General features: G+C 40.5%; 1 protein-coding gene across 1 annotated transcript; it reads right to left on the bottom strand.

Moving 5' to 3' along the window:
* Positions 1-1,054: 1,054 nt before the first annotated feature.
* On the bottom strand, positions 1,055-11,092 carry LOC141146077 (E3 ubiquitin-protein ligase UBR5-like). Its single transcript, XM_073632836.1, has 6 exons — positions 11,006-11,092; positions 6,784-6,939; positions 6,424-6,537; positions 3,917-4,061; positions 2,533-2,618; positions 1,055-1,114 (listed from the first exon to the last, which is right to left on the bottom strand). Exons 2-6 carry the CDS (start codon positions 6,901-6,903, stop codon positions 1,055-1,057), a joined length of 525 nt encoding a protein of 174 aa, XP_073488937.1. The 5' UTR covers positions 6,904-6,939; positions 11,006-11,092.
* Positions 11,093-22,800: the final 11,708 nt, after the last annotated feature.

Genomic DNA, 22,800 nt, shown 5'->3' with positions numbered 1-22,800 from the left:
ATTTGCAGTGTAGTTTTAGTTTTGTTTATTTGGTGCTAATGGCTGTTATTAGTAATTTTGTTGTGTTTTGCATTTTGTTCAGTTTATTGTTGTGATCTTGTGTTGTCTTTGTTAAGTGTGTTTGTGTTGTAAAAATTTCCCTTTGGGATTGATAAAGAATTCTGTAGGTTATATTTACCTGCTCTGTGTAGTGGTTTTGCACCCTCTCCTCGGGTCCCATGCCGGTGCTTCTGGCTCCTCCCTTCTGTCAGGTGCCACCAGAGCAAATGGAGCCGAGGCTTGGCCCTGTCCCCTCATTGGCTGAATGGCTGTGATTGACAGCTGCTGCCAAAAGCGTGAAGGTAAAAAAACCTTGTGCCTTTACAACCACTTTAAAGGAGAAGTTCACATTTAAAAAAGAAAAAATAGGCCGGGACATCCCCCCAGACTGCACACCTAGTACACACACAAAGCTGCAGACAGAATTTTAACAACTGCTGAAGCTATTCTATGGCTTAAGTGCCACTACAAAGCAAATGAGGCTTGGGGTGGTTGTTCTACTCCTATGTCGTCTGTACACACAGCTGAGCCCCACTCCAGGGAGACAGAGACACACAGATCCTCCATTCCAGCAACCTTCTCCACCCTCTTTTTTGCCTTTTTCCTCTGACCATTGGATACTCGATCAGATCTTTGTTGGGGGTGGAAAATTCCCCATTGGTAACATCCACTTGAGTTTGTGATCACCTGTAACAGGTGCCCCGAAAATTGGATTGGATAGTCGCCTGGATTGGTACTGTGGCTGCAGGAATCCTTGCTGCCAATTCCCTTAAGCGTTTATGACTACCTGTAATGAGGGTTATGTACTTCTGGTGAGTAGGATGTGTGGCAGGTGATGGTGGTGGAAGTTCTACAGTCACTTCTTTAAAGCGGAGTTCCACCCTAAAGTGGAACGTGCGCTCATCAGATCCCCCCCCCGGTGCCACAATTGGCACCTTTCAGGGGGGAGGGGGGGTGCAGGTATCTGCACCCACTTCCGGGCATAGATAGCCGCAGAATAGACGTTCAAGGTTCACTAGATACTGCCTGCAGGCCTCATAATCACAATCAGAATATGTTGCATCAAGGTTTGTTTCTAAAACAAACAAAAATAAAAAAGTCAACATAAGAAAGCAAAATAAAGTATTGCTTGCTATAATACAATAGTCTAGGGCACCATCAGTTAAAAGTGAACGCTTAAAAACCAGAACACCACAAAGTCTAAAAATTTTGAAAGCAACTGAAATGCGTGAACACTATCGATTGATGGATTACGCTAAAGAGAGGTCAAACAACTGCATGCAACAACTTATACCTCAACAGCCATGATAATAATTGCAGCCTTCTTCTTGATGGTTGAATTTGCTGGTAGATTAGCCAGGGAGTATTAATTTATTTTATTAATTAATTTTTTTTTTTAATTCTGTCTTTTGCAATTAAAAAAAAAAAAACTAAAAATTGCAGAGGTGATCAAATACCATCAAAAGAAAGCTCTATTTGTGGGAAAAAAATGATAAAAATTTCATTTGGGTACAGTGTTGTATGACCGCGCAATTGTCATTCAAAGTGCGACAGCGCTAAACGCTGAAAATTGGTCTGGACAGGAGGGGGGTTTAAGTGCCCAGTAAGATAGTGGTTAAACATAGTACACTTACTTGCTCTATGCAATTGCTTTGCACAAAGCTGCCCCGATCTTCCTCTTCTCGGGTCACCCGCTGGTGCATCTGGCTCCATCCCCCCCATAGCAAGCCCCTTGCTAAGGGGGCACTCATGTATGCCCGCCCCCAAACCCCACTCTGTGTTTCCATAAGACAATAATGCTGTCAATCACAGCCAGTGAGGAGGCAGAGGGGCATGGCAAGAGATTTTTTTTTTGCTTAAAAATAAACATGTTCTACTCACTTGCTCTGTGTAGTGGTTTTGTACAGAGCAGCCCAGATCCTCTTCTCAGGACCCTCTCCTCTGTTGGGTGCCCCCACAGCAAGCAGCTTGCTGCGGGGGGGCACCCATGTCATAGCTCCCTGTGTGCATCAGACACTGAGCTGCCGCCCCACCCCCTTTCTCTCCTCATTGGCTGAATGACAACAGTGGGAGGCAATGGCGCTGCGCTTCTGTCTCAGCCGATGAGGGGAGTCCCGGGCAGCTGAGACACTCCTGCAATATCGCTAGATCTAGATGGGCTCAGGTAAGTATTAAGGGAGGCTGATGCACAGAGGCTTCTTATCTTTATCTTGTAAACCCGAGTGTTGATTGTTATTTAAAAAAACAAAAAACAAAAAAAAACACGTTATACTTACATTCTATGCATTAAGGTGAAAAACCTCCTGTGATGCAGCAGTCCCCCCCCCCCCCACAGATCCCCTTTTACTTACCTGAACCCGGTCTTTCCAGCAACGGAGACGAGCACACCAGCTCCAGCCGGTGTCTCTGGTCCTGATTGGATAGATTGATAGCAGCGGAACCCTACAATATTTATTAGAAAACACAAAACAGTGCAACGTGACAAGTACTTACTAAATCTTGCCGCTCAGTCATGCTCATCTTTTTAACAATTGACCAGAACCAACGCTTGAATTGCAAAAGCTTTTCTGCATTTTCTCCTGAAAACAAACATTCATAAATATGTTATTCTGTAGTAAGCATCTTCACAAAATAATTATATAACAATTTTTTTTATTTTTTTTTTGTTAGTTTTTTTAATGCATGCAAATCTGTAATGATAAAGGCCCATTATTTACAGGATATGCTGTCATGGATAGAAGCCGGAACAAATGACTCCCGCTACAGTGTGAGAAGGAGACCTAGGAGAGCCGCTGCTCTCATGCACATCGCTGGATAAAGGTGGGGCTCAAGTATAAGGTGGAGCTTGGGGGGGGGGGGACTAGGCCATGAGCCTTTAGAACAGCTTTTGTTATTTTCCTCCTTTTGTTCCTACAGAAGGGGGTACTTCATGTCGGTAAGGACCAAGTAACAGTCAGCTAACAAGGAATAGGATTAAGCCAAAAAAGTAAACCCATACTTCATTAAGAACCCAGGAAACTAAAACTGCATTCACACCTGAGCGTTTTTTGAGCGTATTTAGAAGAGTATTACAAGCGCTGTACAACTTCAGGCGTTTTTGTTTAGCGAATAGAAAGCACGAGGGAGAGGAGAAAACATGATAATAAAGCTCTAATCAGGCATTTCTATTTAAGTCTATGGGGCCAAAAACACTTGTAATCTGCCAAAAAAATGCTCATGTGCTTTGAGCGACAGGCGTTTTGCTTCAGGTGACAGAGCTCTCAGATGTTAACAGGCACCATTGAAATGAATGGGATTGGGCCTGTTGAGCGATTTCCTGCTTGAAGGTTGTAGCTCTAAATCGCTCAGGTGTGAACAGGGCCTTAAGGGTATGTGAAGTCCAAACTTATTCAAATAGTGGATAAAGTGGTAAAGGTCAGCTTATTTTTTAGCAGTGTGTCCCCACTGCAGATGTGAGAATTTCACTTGTCACCAAAACAGGGATCCCCACTGGGAAATTTCTCCTCGCCTCATATTCTGGTGACAGAGCACCACTGTGAAGAACAGGTGCAGTTTAAAATTAATCTGGCAAAAAAAAAAATGCAGCCGATTTGATAAAATATTTTAGAATGACCCCTTTGCACTGAGAAGTCGGGGGTGGGGGAGTGCCAATGCTTAGGGCAAGGGTTGTGTACAGTGTACTCCTTTGGTTGTAGGGAATATCACAGAAATGTTTTCCTAAAGGCTATAAAGTATTACAGGGGCACTTTTTTTGCTGCTTTTAGTAGGTTTTATCATAGCGAATCAAATTATAGTTTTATTATTCTGTGTTCACCTTATTGAACAACTGTAATGTGTGTGCAAAGGTTTTTCCTTGGACATATATGCAATTTCTTACCTGACTCATCGTTGAAAGATGTAAAACTAATCAACATCTGAACATTAACTTCACCGCAGCCATTCACCAGAAGTCTGAAATCTTCCGCTGTTAAATCTTCTAGTGCACTCTTTGGAATTACATCTAGCAGTCCTTTCCTCATTGCCTAAAACATACACAACAGCAATAAGGTAACAGAAAGCACAATAATGCTGGCCATAGATTGCATAAAAAAGTACGATATGCTCTAGATCAGTGGTCTCCAAACTGTGGCCCGGGGGCCAGATGTGGCCCTTTGCTTGCCTTTTTCCTCCCACTGCTACAAAACACTATTCCTCCAACCAACACCAACAGAGGGGCACTATACCTCTCTGACCAACACCAAAGATGCATGGTTTATTCCCACTGATGCCAGGGCAATTTCTACTCCTGGGGGGAGGATGCAAACAAGCGGAACTTTTCCTTTTGGGTGAAGTTCCGCTTTAAGTTTTAGTTCTTGGGTTAAGTTTTCCTTAAAGGCAATGTAGTTTATCGCACCTGTGGTTGTGAGATATTAAGGATCAATACATATATTATGACCCACAAAGATAAAAGGAAGCAACTCTCATAAAACTGGTCACACTCACCTTAAAATGTTTGTAAAATCAGAAGTTTTTTTAATCTTAGGCCCTTTTTACACTTGTGCGACCTGAAATTTGCACAATTTTGCAGCGACTTGAAGCAATGGCTGTGTAATCTTGAGGTCTATGGCCCTCAAGTCACATTAAAGTTGGACCAAAGTAGTGCAGGGACTACTTGGAAGTCGCACAGATATGAGCGGTACTCAATGGAAATCATGGGGTATGACTTGTCATGCGACTTTGCAGCCCCAAGTCGCAGGACAAGTTGCACAAGTGTGAAAGGGGCCTGAATGCAATCTATGCATTAAGATAAAAAAAATCTTCTGTGTGCAGCAGCCCCCCTAATACTTAATTGAGACCAATCCGATCCAGCGATGTTGCAAGAGAGTCTCGGCAGCCTGGGACCCTCCCTCATTGGCTGAGACGGCAGCAGGGCGCCACTGGCTCTTGCTACTGTCAAAGTCAGTGAGCCAATGAAAAGAGAAGGGGCAGGGCCGAACCGTAGCTCCGTGTCCGATAGGACACACAGAGCAGCAGCTCGGCTGCCCCCAGAGAAAGCTGCTTGCTGAGGGTCAACTCAGCAGGAGGGAGGGGCCAGGAATGCCAGCGAGGGACCCGAGAAGAGGATCTGGGGTGCTCTGTGCAAAACTACTGCACAGAGCAGGTAAGTATAACAAGTTTGCGTTTTTTTTACCTCTTTTAATACCAGACTTTAGTATCACTTTAAGCTATAGTACTTGGGAGGCTGTCCACCCGTCACTGATACACACAGACATCCAACCATGAATCCGACCATACAGCTGTGCTGAGAGCATGCACTCCCGACACAGTTACCAGCACCTAACCAAAAGCCCCCGATCGCTGCTTGTGATTGGGAGTTTTCGGATCATGTGAACGCCGTGACAGCGGTCACGTGCTCTCAAGCTCCACCCCAAGGCATCATAAACCTCAAAGGGCTGGGAGGCGCCGGCGTTGAGGTTAATGTCCAATTATGCTCACAACCTCAGCTGGAGTCACAGCCCCATTCTACTACTAAAAGGCATATGTAAGTGAGTACCCATAGGGGAGGTGATGGTTTCCATCACTTGTGGAAAATTCAAAGAATTAAGAATTTTGGATATTGCAGTATTTGTTTTTATGGTTTATATATGCTTTCACTGGGATATAAACACTTGTGTTATGAATACAAGACTGTTGACTTTGAACACTTTATTGCAGATTGCGTCAGCAGCATTTTTTTTTTTTTTTACTTGGACACATTTATGTTATTTATTATTTACACATTCTGCATTTGTTCATAATATTTGCATAACAGTAAGATTTAGATTTTTAACAGTATACTGCCATTAAATTTTATGTTTTTTCCCTTGCCCGAAAATAGTCACTTTATGCTTGCAGCTCATTTTTATAGTGTGCACGAGATTTTACTTCCAATACAGGCAGTGTCCGAGTTACTCATACATCTGACTTACATACGACTCATTCTTACAGAGGGAGACAACAGGAAGTGAGCGAAAATCCACCCCTAGGAAGACAAATTCACTCGTGTAACCGTTATGGGCAAAAAGGTGTTTCCACTGAAGATTTATCACCAAATCCTCTTTCCATGACAACACAAAATTTTCAAAATCCGATTGTCACAGAGACAGAATGTGAGGTGAAATCTTCTAAATAGGGGCACAGACAGCAAAACAAACATTGCAGTGGTGTTAACCCTTCCCTATGCTATCCAAAAAGAGTAAAAAACTTTTTTTGGCTGGAGTAACACTAAAAAAAAAAAAAAAAAAATTACACCAGTTGCAACTTACATACAAATTCAAATTAAGAAAAGACCTACAGAACCTATCTTGGTTTGTAACCTGGGGACTGCCCAGGTTAACGTTCCACACATTCTCAAATTAAACTTACATGTAGAGGCTGTTCTGCTACTACCAGCATCCTATGTTCAGCATATTTTCTTACATATTCATTTACATTTTGAGGGGTTACAGGGATATTTACACCATTGGGAATGAGCTCCACCTGAAGAAAATAAATGATTTTTAGTCAAAGGTAATCTGAATAGGCATACACAACCACAGATGTATTAAAGTTCGCCTGTTGTGTTAAATGATTTAGGAGAAAGAGAAAAAAAAAGGGAGGGTAGACCTTGCATTAATGGCAAATCTTGGCCGTTTTCGTAAAGTAGAAAGTTTCAGGGAAACAAATGTTTTGCCGTTATACAATACAGTTTAAATGGTCAACATGCATAATTAATATTGTTCATACCTGTCCTCCACTCTCCTCCTTGCACAGGTCTATAGCGAACGCCAAGTCCATTGATGCAAACACAGCATCTGCATCTGGACTCTGTGAGGCGAGGATGAGCTGACGCAGACTTTCATACATCACGTGATCAAAAAAAGCAAAATCATGCCAGTTCACCTACACAATGATAAAAGACAACACATTCGTAATTTCTATAAACATTTAGGCACCATACAACATGGTTATTTCTTTTATTCATGTATGTGGATTTGTGTTTCTTTTAACTTTTAACTTTGTGTATCAAAAATATATTTTTATGATGTCATTGTATATGTTTGGGTACCATTTTCTTTGTGTTCCTGAGGACCCAATGGGGAGTGTCTCTAGTTCTTTATAAATGCTATTGTATGGATGATTGTACCCCTATAGCCCCTTACTGACCCCATTCATTAGAGGCTCATACTTTACCGTACAACATTGAATGAAGACTGACCATATAACACTTCTCCCTAATATAGAAAGCTTGCAAACCAAACTGCAAATAAACGTATGCTTCGTCACATATAGGGCAATTTCACATTAGTGCTCCTGTTGGTGGTGGACATTCGCTAGTTCCTATGTCATCATTCCCTCTCTGGCTGAAATGCTGTAGAAATTCATTGTTAGCAAGAAAGCAGCAACAGAGTGACACTATTTGTCTGGATAGCTAGGAAGCAACTCTAAAGAAACCACCACTAGCAGGCTCAACAAAACAGACCCGAGGACAGCCTATAGCCCAAGAAATGCCTTAAGGACCAACCCTGGAATTTGATACCAAATGTGGCAGAGCTCCCTACTAATTAGGGGAACAACAACAGGACCAGAGGACGACAGTCAGCTTGATGCTCAGGACCAAATAGAAATGGTCATCACTAGAGGAGAATGACTCCAAACAGAAGGGAACAATGAAACCTGGAGCAAGTGATAGGCTGATCAACCAGAACCTCAGTGTTGAAGACACAGCAGCACATAGATGGTGTCCAACAGAGACAGTAGCAGAAGACCTACACAAGTCAGGATCCAACGAGACAAGGAACCCCTTTGCTATGAAAGTCTAGTAAGCATCCCTGAAGAAAACAAATCTTCAATGAGAGAAACCACCTGGATATGGGGAGAAGAATTATTACCAGCCACCTGATGGGGAGACCGAGTGATCACACCAGAGACTACCCTGGTCCAGAGAGTTAGATATGTTAACAGTCTAGATCCACGAGGAGTCTAACAGCAGACAAGGCTCTAAAGTAGACCAAGGGGAGATTAAAAGGTGCAAGGTAGGCAAGAAAAGGGCAACGCCCTTCATAATAACATGGGGCCCGAAGGGAGGAACTAGGTTGAATATAATCATCTGCCATTGACAGGCAGTTTCCAACACTGAAACCCAAGTCAGATCTAGCCAAATCTTGAAGGTGTTAAGCCCTTCAGGGAGATCTTGGCCACTAGAATCCAATAACACCCACTTCACTCGGGGTTGTCTAAGTATCCCACAATGGGGGTGTCAGGAAAAGGCACCAGGCCCAAGAAGTAGACCTGTGTATGGACCACCAAGAACATAGAACCCTACAAGGATGAGTGAAAAGTAAAGCTGGTCCCAGCTGACCTATTAGGCCAGAGGGCTCCTCTGGAGTCAGGATAAGGTAAGACACACCAGGTATTACCAAGGGCCTCACATGCCCCAAGGGCAGGGAATCTTTGAGGAATAGAATGGTGGCCTGGATAGGACACAGCTCTAGAAGACAAAATGACACAGCAACTGGAGCAAAAGGTATGGGGTGATTTGAATCTGGAATGTGCCCTGCAGCCAACTTCGACCAGAACAGAGTTTGGAAATTTCTCCATGCTAAGCTAAACCCAGTGACTGAAAGTCTCTTCTAATCTATCCCTGCAACACTCAGCCCTACAGGGTCCAGTTGCAGAACTTCGATGGCCATGCCACATGTCTGCAAATGAATAGACAAGCTCTAGCAACTATGTAGAGAAGATTCTTGATTGGAATTATAGGAAAAGAAGATCGAAAGTAATGCCCAGTACAGACAATGAGATTACTGGACGAATGATTGTCCTTTTTCTTTTTTCATGCTAATTTCAGATCGAACCTGAAGAGTTTACTAAAGTCACGAAAATTCTCATACGACAATAAAAATTCGGAAGTGATGTCATGTGTTGTAGTGTATCTGTATTGCATTTTTGAACGACAACTGGACTGATTAAACGAAAATCGTACAAAATTTTTATTCGTGCATTTCCGATCAAAAAAATAATATCGGATGAACTGTCTTTAATGGCTCATGAAAGCTCTGTACCAACAATCAGATTAGCATGCGATCGTGTCGAAACTGGTATTTTTCATACGATTTTTTGATCATGTGTATGGGGCTTTAGAGCATTCTAGCAAAATGAGGCTAGTCTTTAATACAGTACAGCTGAAGAAAAGATGTTCATCATCCTTGGATACGCAGGTAGCAAAAGAGTTATCCTGGGCTGGCCTACAGCTTTGTTTGCCAACTGTAGGCAGCTGCATAATCCAAAGCGCAAAATACATCCTGTTTTCCTCAATGGATGAGAAAGAAATGTAGATTGACCACTTCAGTACTAGCCTGTGGTAGTTTGACAATCATACACTACTGTGCCCAAATTACATTTTTTCATTTTTTTTTAAGTCATGTTTTTGGTAGTATTTATTAACCACTGTATTTTTGTTTTCTTTTTAACTATGTTAATGGAAAAAGATGACCAAACTTTTTGGAGAAAAATAAAAAATAAACGGTTTCCCTTACCTGCTGCTATAGCACATTGCACATTACACCTGCCCCTCATCTATCCATTTAATGCATGTGCTTCCATTGTGGAGACGCTTATAAATTCAGTAGCGTTAGGACTGCAAGCATACACAGGGTGCCGTGAAGAGGCCTTGCAGCTTATGCATGCCTTTGCAAATGCGTGCTAACTAAACCCCTGTTTTTAATGCAGACTGTTGGACAGGTTAATTTGGTCAGTTGGCAGACTGGTTGGTGAGTTGAGCTATGGAATGTTCTGTTTTTGTCTTTCAAGTGTTTGCCCTTCCATGTGCTCCTTGCTGTGAAGGCCAGGTATAGGTGGGGGCAGGGGCCATTTGTTTGTTACTGGTGTAAAATATGGTCCGGGGACACACTGTACACCTTTGCTGCCATTGTGCGCTTGCTGGGTGTCCAGTGTGCTCCTTTAAGGAGGATTGGGCTGCCTCCAGGCCCACCTGCCCCTCATCTATCCATTTAATGCATGTGCTTCCATTGTGGAGACGCCTTATAAATTCAGTAGCGTTAGGACTGCAAGCATACACAGGGTGCCGTGAAGAGGCCTTGCAGCTTATGCATGCGTTTGCAAATGCGTGCTAACTAAACCCCTGTTTTTAACGTAGACTGTTGGGCAGGTTAATTTGGTCAGTTGGCAGACTGGTTGGTGAGCTGAGCTATAGAATGTTCTGTTTTTGTCTTTCATTACACAAAGATACCAGAACTCTACAAAACCCCATAAATTATCACTTTTATAAAACAGACACCCCAAGGTGATGTCATTTTTTTGGAAAGAACCATACTAGCATTAAGGGGGTTAGAACATACTGTTTGGTAATAGTGAACTGGATACATTAAATGTACAAAATTCTAACAAAGGGAAAAAGGGGGTGAAGGTGTTAAGGTACAGGTCACATAAAGTGAAAATGGAGATGAAGGGGTTATGTACAGATGTGCAGAATAAAGAAATGGGTTAATAGACAGGTCACTGCATGGACAAGATAGGGTTGAGATATACTGGCAGGGAAGGGGGTGAAAGTGGTAAAAACAATCCCACAACCTTGGGATCTGCTGATCTGGAACCAATGAATGTGTGATTAATTCATAGTTCCTCCTCTGTAAAAGGAAGGGGTGAGCTCTGCAATGTAAACATAACGCTGATTACATTTGTGATCGGGGACATCACAGAGATCACACAGTACAAAGTAGCCCCGATTGGCTTGGCACATTGAGCAACAAACGGTACTGGAAAAATAAGCATCCACTTCACCATCCATCAAGAAATGGAGAGAAAATATGGGAGTAAAGGGACGGGGTTCTATTTTTCCATGTGGGCTAAAACATGCAATTTTATTTAGAACAGGTGTCCTATAACTTTATATCAGTATTTTAGGTTTGAGAATTTATGGAATCTGAATATTTCACAAAAAATTTACTTTTCTGCCCAAGAGAACCTTTATAACCTGTCGGCTTAATGTGATCGGACATAGTTCATTCTTCTACAGGCACAGGCCAAGGATCCTGAAACAATGAGATATGTTCTATCATATATTCACAGAAAACTGCAATTGTAATTTTCATTGACCTGACATTCTACTAATAGCCAAAACGTTTACCTTCCAATATTCCAGGAAACAGTTTAACCGGGCCTCTGTGTTCTTGCCTGGCCTGGGACTATAGAATCCTCGTTTACCAGGCTGATAAAATAAGGGGCGTTATCATCATCACCATCATCCGTATCCGTTAGCTCCATATCAACCACACTGCGGCTGGATCCATGACGTTTACGGTTTTCCTGCAACAATAAATTGCACAGTTTCAGAAATAGTCCGGAACTAGTGACAGATCTGCAACATCTCATTTACATGCCCAAATATGCTGTTGTTCAGTTAGTAACTTGTTGAAACCCACAGCCAGGTGTGTGCAGATAGTTTCCCTCCAAATTACTGCATGTTGTGTCTATGGAACAGGAAATGATCGTAAATCTCCCTGACATGACACTGCTAACAAATATAAAAACATGTTTTGCTTTAGACATTTTACCCACCTCAGCTCCACAAACAAGCAGTTTTTTTGCTATTTAGCACTGCGCTACTAAAACTGGTAATTGCGCAGTCATGCAACGCTGTACCCAAAAGAATTGTATATAACCACACAAATAGAGCTTCTTTTGGTGGCATTTGATTACCACTAGGCTTTTTAATTCTATAAACGAAAAAAGACCAAAAAAAAAAGTAAAGTAAAGATGTATTCTGCTACATATCTTTGGTAAGAAAAGTCCCAATAAGTCCCCCCATCATATGTGCATTCGATTATCTGAGGGGGGCTCTGGAGAGGAAATAAATGTGCATGGGGCTGTGATGGGGACACAAATGTGTGTGAGGGGGTCTATGAAAGAGACACAAATAAGTGGAGAGGGTCTGATAGGCACACAAATGACTGTGGGGGAACCCTGATGGGGACTCCAATTTGCATGGAGACTTTGCATGGAGGAGGGCTATGATGGGGACACAAATGTGTGGGAAGACTGACAGGAATAAAGATGTAAGGCCCCAGGAGTTTCGTCCCAGTGCAGGAAGCTCCGGCATTTAGGTGCGGGTGGAGTATAAAGGAGCCACAACCAGCTGCTTGTCCAGTTTCATCTTATTCTGCACATCATTTATAAATAACTGTTTTTTTTTTGGCCTGCAAATTTGTATAAAATATACAATGTGGCCCTCAAAGTGAAGAATTTGGAAACCCCTTATCTACAACATGGCCATTACAATATGTACAAGTTTTCATAGTTAGAATATTATCATTCTTTCAAGAAAAAATCTCCATCCTGATCCAAATTTTCTCATCACTATGGTAGAAAAAAAAAATGAACATTGATTTAACCCCATTAAGTGAAAAATTATTCAGAAAATGAAAATTATCTAACAAAATTCTTCTGGTGTCCAGCCAGATTAAAGATTATTTTAATTAAAGATTATCATATTTGTTTGATTAAACATGCTTAAATTAGTAAAGACAGTTTACTTTTTAAAGTGGTGTTCCAGCCGAAATGATACTTTTTAAATAAAAATACCCCTATAATACACAAGCTTAATGTATTCTAGTAAAGTTAGTCTGTAAACCAAGGTCTGTTTTGTTAGTTTATAGCAGTAGTTTGTTATTTTATAAACTTACAGCAGGCCGTGGCCATCTTAAGTGTGGGCATCTGAAGCCAGACTGTATTTCTTCCTGGATCTCATCCTTGCAGATCTCGCACATGCTCAGTGCAGCACAAGCAGTGTAATAGGTTTCAGGTCAGGTTTCCATAGCAACGGCAGTGTCAGAGGAAGTTGCCACCCCTTCCCAGAAGGCATTGCAAACAGGAAATGATGCGATGGGCCACGGCCAGGGAGGAGGAAGTGAAAAATGAATACAGCAGATATACAGTAGGTGCTGAGAAAAAAAATTTAAAAATATCCAATTCGTTTACAGTGCACAGTTTAGTGAGGGATGCTGAAGAGTTGTAAAAGTGGGTGGAACTCCACTTTAAGTTTTAAGTGCGGTTACCTGCCGACTGGTTGTTGCATCAACCTGAATTCCTGGGCAGTTCAGCAAAAGCCGTACAAGACTTTCATGGCCAGATTGGGAAGCCATGTTCAATGGAGTGTATCCAGACTGCAGCAGAGAATAACAGAAATCATTTCTCATATTGGTTAGAAAAAACAAGATTGGTTAAACTTACAAGTGCTTTTTTTTAACCACTACTATTCCTTTATATTGGCTTTTGGAATTTACAAATGCAGCAATTTAAAAATCTGATGAAAGGTTTAGCACTGGGAAACACTTTTTGATAGATAAAAAGTGCATTTTATATACATCTATATAGATCAGACCAAAATGAGGGACAAATGAGGAGGAGAGAGGGACATTGCTTGAAATCAGGGACAGTCCCTCGAAATCAGGGACAGTTGGGAGCTATGTTATAGCTTTGGACCGATTGGTTCAGTGATAACTTAAACAATACATACATATTGTCGGGACAAGCAAATCTCTTTTAAGGTAATATTGTCTTGCTTGCCTTTTTTATGTAATCCATAGTCAAAAAAGTAACAGAACTAAAAAAAAAAAAAACAAAAAAACAAAAAAAATGAAAAAACGTTTTTTTCCCTACTTTGATCAGTGTTATAAAATCTATCACATAAACATTTTTTTTAAATGTTAAAATAAATCTTTTATGTTAGAATTCATACAAATTGATGGTCTTCCCCATCCTACTCATCAGGTTTAAAATATAACCATTATTTGCAAAAGATTTAAAATAGTATTTTCTTTTATGAAATGTTATTAGGTTTTTTTATTTGTTTCCACCGCCCAACTTTGTGCGAAAATATTCCCAATCTGAATGGTTGAGCAGCACAGGAATCTGAATGCTATCCATAATATCTGTTTTATTCTAGGAAGGTGGCTCTATGTATGTCTGGGGTCTCCTATATTTACCCCCCCCCCCCATCTCTAACACTCCATTTAATACATTTTCATCATTTTCATCTTACTAATCTGTTACCCTTATGACACACATTAGTCTACTCTCCATCTGTTCTATATAAGACCCTTCCTATTCCTCCAATATTATTTCCCACTCACTTCCATACCCATATCACACTAATGCCGCGTACACACAATCGGACATTGATCGGACATTCCGACAACAAAAACCATGTTTTTTTTCCGAAGGATGTTGGCTCAAACTTGTCTTGCATACACACGGTCACACAAAGTCGGTTGGAAATTCCGAACATCAAGAACGCGGTGACGTACAACACGTACGACGAGCCGAGAAAAATTAAGTTCAATAGCCAGTGCGGCTCTTCTGCTTGATTCCGAGCATGCGTGGCACTTTGTGCGTTGGAATTGTGTACACAGAATTGGAATTTGCGCAAACGGATTTTGTTGTCGGAAAATTTGAGAACCAGATCTCAAATTTTGTGCGACGGAAATTCCGATGGAAACTGTCCGATGGAGCCTACACACAGTTGAAATTTCCGACAACAAGCTCCGATCGCACATTTTACGTTGAAAAGTCCGACCGTGTGTACGGGGCATTACTATTACCAATAATATAAGGCTCGGTTCACACCTATGCATTTTTTTTTTTAAGTGCTTTTTGCAGAAACGCACTACAGTCCATTTAACATGGTTTGCTATGGGACACGTTCACATCTATGCTATTTTCAGCCGCTGCGTTTTTGGAAACGGTCAGGGACTTTTTTAACTGCAAAATTGTGCATTTTTGGTTCAATAGACTTCAATGGAGAAGCTGCAGATTTTGCTGCGATTCGCAGTTTTTAATCTGCAGAACATTGGCCAAAAAAAAAATTGAGAAAAAAAGCAAAAAGGAAACTGCATAAAAAAAAAAACCCATGATAAATGCATCAACAACGCGTGTGCAAAAACGTTAAATGCACCACAAAAAGCACTGCAGAAATGGATCAAAAGCAAACTACATAGGTGTGAACCAAGCCAAGTGCATAGTGCTCTCCCCATAACATAAATAAATAGTACAATGTGATCCCACCATGTTTCACCACCTGCCTGGCTTCATCAAGGAATGAGATGAACATAAATTAAATGTAATAAAAAAAGGAACTTTGTAAAAAAAAAAATCTATACATCTATCTAGAATATATATATATATATATATATATATATATATATATATATATATATATATACAGTGGGGACGGAAAGTATTCAGACCCCCTTAAATTTTTCACACCTGTCTATATAAGACCTTACAGTTCACAGTGCATGTCAGAGCAAATGAGAATCATGAGGTCAAAGGAACTGCCTGAAGAGCTCAGAGACAGAAATGTGGCAAGGCACAGATTTGGCCAAGATTACAAAAAAATTCTGCTGCACTTAAGGTTCCTAAGAGCACAGTGGCCTCCATAAACCTTAAATGGAAGATGTTTTGGATGACTAGAACCCTTCCTAAAGCTGGCCGTCCGGCCAAACTGAGCTATCGGGGGAGAAGAGCCTTGGTGAAAGAGGTAAAGAAGAGCGCAAAGATCACTGTGGCTGAGCTCCAGAGATGCAGTCGGGAGATGGGAGAAAGTTGTAGAAAGTCAACCATCACTGCAGCCCTCCACCAGTCGGGGCTTTATGGCAGAGTGACCCGACAAAAGTCTCTCCTCAGTGCAAGACACATGAAAGCCCGCATTGAGTTTGCTAAAAAAAACACCTGAAGGACTCAAAGATGGCGAGAAATAAGATTCTCTGGTCTGATGAGACCAAGATAGAACTTTTTGTCCTTAATTCTAAGCGGTGTGTGTAGAGAAAAACAGGCACTGCTCATCACCTGTCCAATACAGTCCCAACAGTGAAGCATAGTGGTGGCAGCATCATGCTGTGGGGGTGTTTTTCAGCTGCAGGGACAGGGCGACTGGTTGCAATCGAGGGAAAGATGAATGCGGCCAAGTACAGGGATATCCTGGACAAAAACTTTCTCCAGAGTGCTCTGGACCTCATACTGGGCCAAAGGTTTACCTTCCAACAAGACAATGACACAGCTAAAATAACGAAGGAGTGTCTTCACAACAACTCCGTGACTGTTCTTGAATGGCCCAGCCAGAGCCCTGACTTAAACCCAATTGAGCATCTCTGGAGAGACCTAAAAATGGCTGTCCACCAACGTTTACCATCCAACCAGACAGAACTGGTGAGGATCTGGAAGGAGGAATGGCAGAGGATCCCCAAATCCAGGTGTGAAAAACTTGTTGCATCTTTCCCCAAAAAGACTCATGGCTGTATTAGATCAAAAGGGTGCTTCTACTAAATACTGAGCAAAGGGTCTGAATATTTAGGACCATGTGATATTTCAGTTTTTCTTTTTGAATAAATCTGCAAAAATGTCAACAATTCTGTGTTTTTCTGTCAATATGGGGTGCTGTGTGTACATTAATGAGGAAAAAAATGAACTTAAATGATTTTAGCAAATGGCTGTGATATAACAAAGAGTGAAAAATTTAAGGGGGTCTGAATACTTTCCGTCCCCACTGTATATATATATATATATATATATATATATATATATATATATATTTTTTTTTTTTTTCCAAAGTTCCTTTTTTTATTACATTTATTTTGTATTCATTTTTTACATACATACACACACACACACACACACACACACACACACACGGTATGGAAAAGAATCACCCCCTTTAAAATAATCACATTTTGTTGCTTTGCAGCCCGAAATGAAGACAGACACCCTTTTTGTTTTATCCAGCTGTATTTACTCCAAGTTAAAATCCAAGAGAAAGATATAACACCAACATGTCAGGAAAAAAAAAAATCAAAAACAGAATCACCGAGTTGGAAAAAAGATCACCCCTTGTGACAGTATTTTGTTGAACCACCCTTTGCTTTAATTAAAGTCTTTAGTCTGTTTTGTCTCTACTAAATTTGCACATCTAGACTTTGCAATATTTGCCCACTCTTCTTTGCAGAACTGCTCAATTTCAGTTAAATTTGATTGTGACAGTTTGTGGACTACTGTCTTCAAGTCATTCCACAGATTTTCAATGGGGTTTAAGTCTGGGCTCTCACTAGGCCATGCAAAGACATTCACCCTTTTCTCCTTCAACCACTGTGTGCTCATTTTTGCTGTGTGCTTTGGGTCATTGTCATGTTGGAAAGTAAACCTTCTTCCCATTGACAACTTTCTGGCAGAAAGCAGCAGATTTTCCTCAAGAATTTGACGGTATTTTGCTCCATCCATTTTTCCTTCTATCCTGACAAGTGCCCCAGTCCCTGCTGCAGAGAAACACCCCCATAACAGGATATTACCACCTCCATGCTTTACTGTAGGAATGGTGTTATTTGGATGGTGAGTTGTATTGGATTTCCGCCAGACATGTGGTTTGGTGTTGAGGCTAAATCATTCAATGTTAGTCTCATCTGACCAAAACACCTTTTTCCATATGGCCTCGGAATCTTCAAGGTGCGTTTTGGCAAAGCTCAGTGGTGACTGAATGTGGCCTTTCTTGAGGAGTGGCTTTTTTCTTGCAACCCTCCCATACAAGACACATTTGTGGAGAATTTTGGATATTGTTGTCACATGCACACAATGACCACTCTTTGTCATAAATTCCTGCAACTGTTTCAGAGTTGCTGTAGGCCTCTTGGTAGCCTCTCTGACCAGTTTCCTCCTGGCTCTTTTCTCCAGTTTGGAGCAACGTCCTGATCCAGGGAGGGTCTGTGTTGTACCAAATACCTTCCACTTCTTAATAATAGACTGCTCTGTGCTTCTAGGCATTGATAAAGCCTTTAAAAAAAAGTGTATCCATCTCCTGACTTGTGCATGTCCACAACTTTATCCTAGAGATCCCGGTGACAGTGCCTTGCCACTCATAGTTGATTGTTTGCTTCAGTTGCACTATCAGGGACTGAAATGCTCCAGGAAAGCTCTTTTCATGCTGAGCTAATCAAAATGACCACAGCTTCAACTGATCACAGTTGAAAGTCAGATGGCTTTGTGTGCTATTGAGAAGATGATTAGATACACCTGATTGAGTTTACAAGTCATTTTAGGGGGGGAATCCTTTTTCAAACTCCGTGATTCGGTTTTTCATTTTTTATTTTTATTTTTCCGATATGTTCAGGGGCGGCCCGTCCATTAAGAGCACACCCTCCCTTCCAAGTGTCCGGCCCTTTTCCGAACGCTGGATGCATGAATTCCAATGAGGGTGGGTGTTGTTTTTTAAGCACAGAGGCTAGAGCTAAAAGGCTTAAAAATAGGGTGGGCTCAGGGTGCAGAGAATGCGAACTGAGCCCATCCAGGTGTGTTTAATAGCAAATGAATATTCGCTATTGTAACACTGATCCTCCTCCCGGCCAATCATGAAGTGGGTCTTGAGACCTGTCACCCGATTGGCTGAAAGTACAGGCGATCCTATTGGATGCCTAGGAGGAGGGGAAGATAACCATAAATTTAAAGCTGAGTTCCACCCAAAAGTGGAACTTCTGCTTATACGTTTCCTCCCCCCCTCTAGTGCCACATTTGGCACCTTTCAGGGGGGAGGTCCAATACCTATAATTTAATAGTTAGTTATTATTAGTTAGTTATTATTTTGAATTTTACTGATTTTCTTTCTTTTTTTCAGATTTTTGAGTTTTTGAATTTCTGAATTTCCGAAAATTCTGAAGTTATAAATTTAGAAATTAGGAATTCGAAAATTCAGAAATTTGGAATTCGAAAATTCGAAATTTGGAAATTCTGAATTTTCACATTTCCGAATTCTCGAATTTCCGAATTTTCACATTTTCGAATTTTTAAAAAATTCGAAATTTCGGAATGTCGGAAATTTGGAGTTTTGGAAATTAGAAATTTCGAAAATTCGTTATGTGCACAAACAGCCAAATTTGAAAGGGAATTCCAATACCTAGAATTTAATAGTTATTATTAGTTAGTTATTATTTGTAATACTACTGATTTTCTTTCTTTTTTTTCAGATTTTCGGATTTTCAAATTTCCGAATTTTCAAATTTTCAAATTTCCGAATTACGAATTTTCGAATTTTCAAAAAAAGCAAAAAGAAACGAAAATAAACACATTTTTTGTCAGTGCACACGTCTATTAGACAATATCAGTTGAAGCAATGTGACATCCTAATTTACTGGAAGAGTATCATGAGATATTTATATTGAAAAAGTAATTGCAATACGTAATTAGGAGGACCTGCCGTTCATACACTTATAGGTGATAATAACGAAGTCACAAGCAGCGATGTTCTCGCTGTCAATACTATGGGGGTCATTTACTATAACTCCAAGAAGTACTGGGCACTATGGCAAATAATAGAGCCCATTTTAGCCAAATGGAAACAAAACCGGCGAATTTGCGCATGAAAATTAGCGATACAAGCGGAGAATAAACGTTTGTAAATTCTAAATTGCCGCTAATTAGCGCTTCTGCGTATATACAAATGCCAATTCTTATAAAGTTGTTATATAGCACTGTACTGTAGCCATGATCCATGTATGTGAAAGAAACATTTTTTATCAGAGATGTGCTCTAGTTCCCGTGCATCTATTAATTTATATTGCAATTAGTATTCCTAGTTTTTTTTTTCCTTCTTTTGCTAAGAAATGCAGTTCTGAATGATTATTACATAGTAATGTCTGCTATTCTGTAAAGTTACATGTATTAATCATTTAGGTTACCTATTTGTTGTATGTTGTTTTTTTCATGTTTTTGATTTATTATTTATTAATTTAGTTGACTATAAAGCAGTAATTATTTATGTTCATTCTTTGATAATACTACACTATTATGCAGGTCTTGTACTTAGCACAAGTGAATTAAAATAAACAAATAAATGTAAACTGCCCTTTAGCTAGTGTGTGGTGTTTGGAATGTCACATCATAATATAATTGAATACTTACATACCATTGCATGCATTTAAAGAGTTAATACAATAAAAACTTTCACATTAAACTGCATTGGCTACTTGGCAATCACCTATTTTCAGTAAATATATATACACGTATATTTGTGTTGCTTTGGCTAATTGGCATTCTCCTTTTCCCACCAATGCAATCTTTTAGGATTTTTCTGTGGGATTTGAACCCATGAATCTTTCAATACCTGAATGTTTGAACGGGTAGAGGTGCTAACTGCTAGCCTAATGGGCTGAGCACAAATATACATACAAAATACTTTTACTAGTGTTTGATGTGTTATATACTATACAATATAGTTTATCAAATGTAAACTGCTTGTTAGCTAGTGTGTGGTGTTTGGAGATTCACACCATAATATTAGTGAATACTTACATACCATTGCAAGCATTTGAAGAGTTAATACAATAATATCAACTACATTAAATTGTATTGGCTACTTGGCATTCACTGTATGCTGCTTTGGCTAATAGTAATTCTCCTTTTCTCCACCAACAGTAATCTTTTAGGATTCTTCTGTGGGATTTGAACCCATGAGTCTTTCAATACCTGAATTTTTGAAGGTAGAGGTGCTAACTGCTAGCCTATTGGGCTGAGCACAATTATATATACAAAATACTTTTACTAGTGTTTGATGGTTTATATACCATACAATCAAGTTTATCAAATGTAAACTGCTTGTTAGCTAGTGTATGGTGTTTTGGAGATTCACACCATAATATTAGTGAAGACTTATTTATTTTTATTTAAGGTACTTCTATAGTGCCATCAATTTACGCAGTGCTTTACATATACATTATACACTAATATGGGCCCCTACCCTCAAGGAGCTTACAATCTAAGGTCCCTAACTCACATTCATATACTAGGGCCAATTTAGACAGAAGCCAATTAACCTACCAGCATGTCTTTGGAGTGTGGGATGAAACCGGAGTATCTGGAGGAAACCCACGCAGGCACAGGGAGAACATGCAAACTCCAGGCAGGTAGTCTTGTGGTGTGGTTGGGAATACGAACCAGCGACCCTTTTTACTGCTAGGTAGGGATGAGCAGACCCCCCCGTTCGGTTCGCACCAGAACATGTGAACAGGAAAAAAGTTTGTTCGAGCACGCGAACACCGTTAAAGTCTATGGGGGTCATTTACTATAGCGCCAGGAAGTACTGGGCACTATGGCAAATAATAGCTCCCATTTTAGCCAAATAAAATTTCAACAGGCGAATGTGCGAATGAAAAACTAGCGCTATTAGTGAGAAACACATGTTAGTAAATCCTAAGCTGGCGCTAATTAGCGCTTCCGCGTATATGCAAATGCCAATTCCTACCAAGTTGTTATATAGTACTGCACTGTAATCATGATCCATGTATGTGAAAGAAACATTTTTATGTGAGATGTGCTCTACCTCGTGTGCATCTATTGATGTATGTTGCAATTAGTATTCCTAGTTATTTCCTTCTTTTGCTAACTAATGCAGTTATGAATGATTATTACATAGTAATGTCTGCTATTCTGTAAAGTTACATGTATTAAACATTTAGGTTACCTATTTGTTGTATGTTGTTTTTTATTTTTTAATTTAGGTGACTATAAAGCGGTAATTATTTATATTCATTCTTTAATCATACTACACTATTATGCAGGTCTCATACTTAGCACAATGGCTTAGTAGTCTGCTCAGATGTCTCCACAGCACTCATGGTACAAGTTCAAATACCAGCCAACCTACCATCCCCCAGCTGTGTTTATTTTTTCAGTGCACAAGCGAATTAAAATGAACAAACAAAAAAATTTAATCTGCCCATTAGTTAGTGTGTGGTGTTTGAAATTTCACACCATAATAGTATTGAATACTTACATATCATTGCATGCATTTGAAGAGTTAATATAATAGAATCAGCCAAATTTAAAGTGCATTGGCTAATTGGCATTCACCTATTTTCAGCATATGCTGCTTTGGCTAATTGGCTAATAGTTATTTGCTTTTTTTTCACCAATTCAATCTTTTAGTATTTCTCTGTGGGATTTGAACCCATGAGTTCTTCAAGGTAGAAGTGCTGACCGCTAGCCTATTGGGTGTAGCTCAGTCATACATAGAAAATACATTCACTAGTGTTTGATGTTTCTTCTCCCTGAGCTGTCTCTCCTGCTGCCACCATCTTCTCCCGCTGATGTGTTCTTCAGCGCAGCCAGTTACCCACAAATAAAAAAAAAGCCGCTCTTCTTGTGGCGGTCTTCTGTGGCCATCCGATAATGTCACCCAGAGAGTCCGCTCCATGGCTATGTAAGAGACGCCACACAGCGGGTGACAACACAGCGGAGGAAGACCACCATGGAAGAAGAGCAGCTTTTATTTATTAGCGGGTAACCAGCGGTGCAGAAGAACACAGCAGATGGCGGCGGCAGGAGAGACGGCTCTGGGAGAATACAGCTCGGGGAGAAGATGGAGGAGGGAGAGACAGCGTCTGGAGAAGATGGCTCAGGGAAGAAGACAGCTCAGAACTATTCTACAATAAAGGACTTGTCAAAAACCGGCTATTAATTTTTTTGCATTTCACTGCTTTTTTTGGTGAATGGGTAGGGGTATAATGTACCCCATACCTATTCACATAGGGGGCAGGATCTGGGAGCCCCCTTGTTAAAGGGGGCTTCCAGATTCTGATAAACCCCCTGCCTGCAGACCGACAACCACTGACCAGTGTTGTCGGGAAGAGGCCCTTGTCCCCATCAACAAGGGGAAAAGGTGCTTTGGAGCATGTGACCTGGTAAGGTTCAGAAGGGGAGGGTGCTCAC

Source organism: Aquarana catesbeiana, linkage group LG05 (assembly GCF_042186555.1).
Source record: "Aquarana catesbeiana isolate 2022-GZ linkage group LG05, ASM4218655v1, whole genome shotgun sequence".
Taxonomy (NCBI): Eukaryota; Metazoa; Chordata; class Amphibia; order Anura; family Ranidae; genus Aquarana; species Aquarana catesbeiana.
Note: the sequence above shows the minus strand (reverse complement) of the source record. Positions and strands in the feature narration are given on the sequence as shown.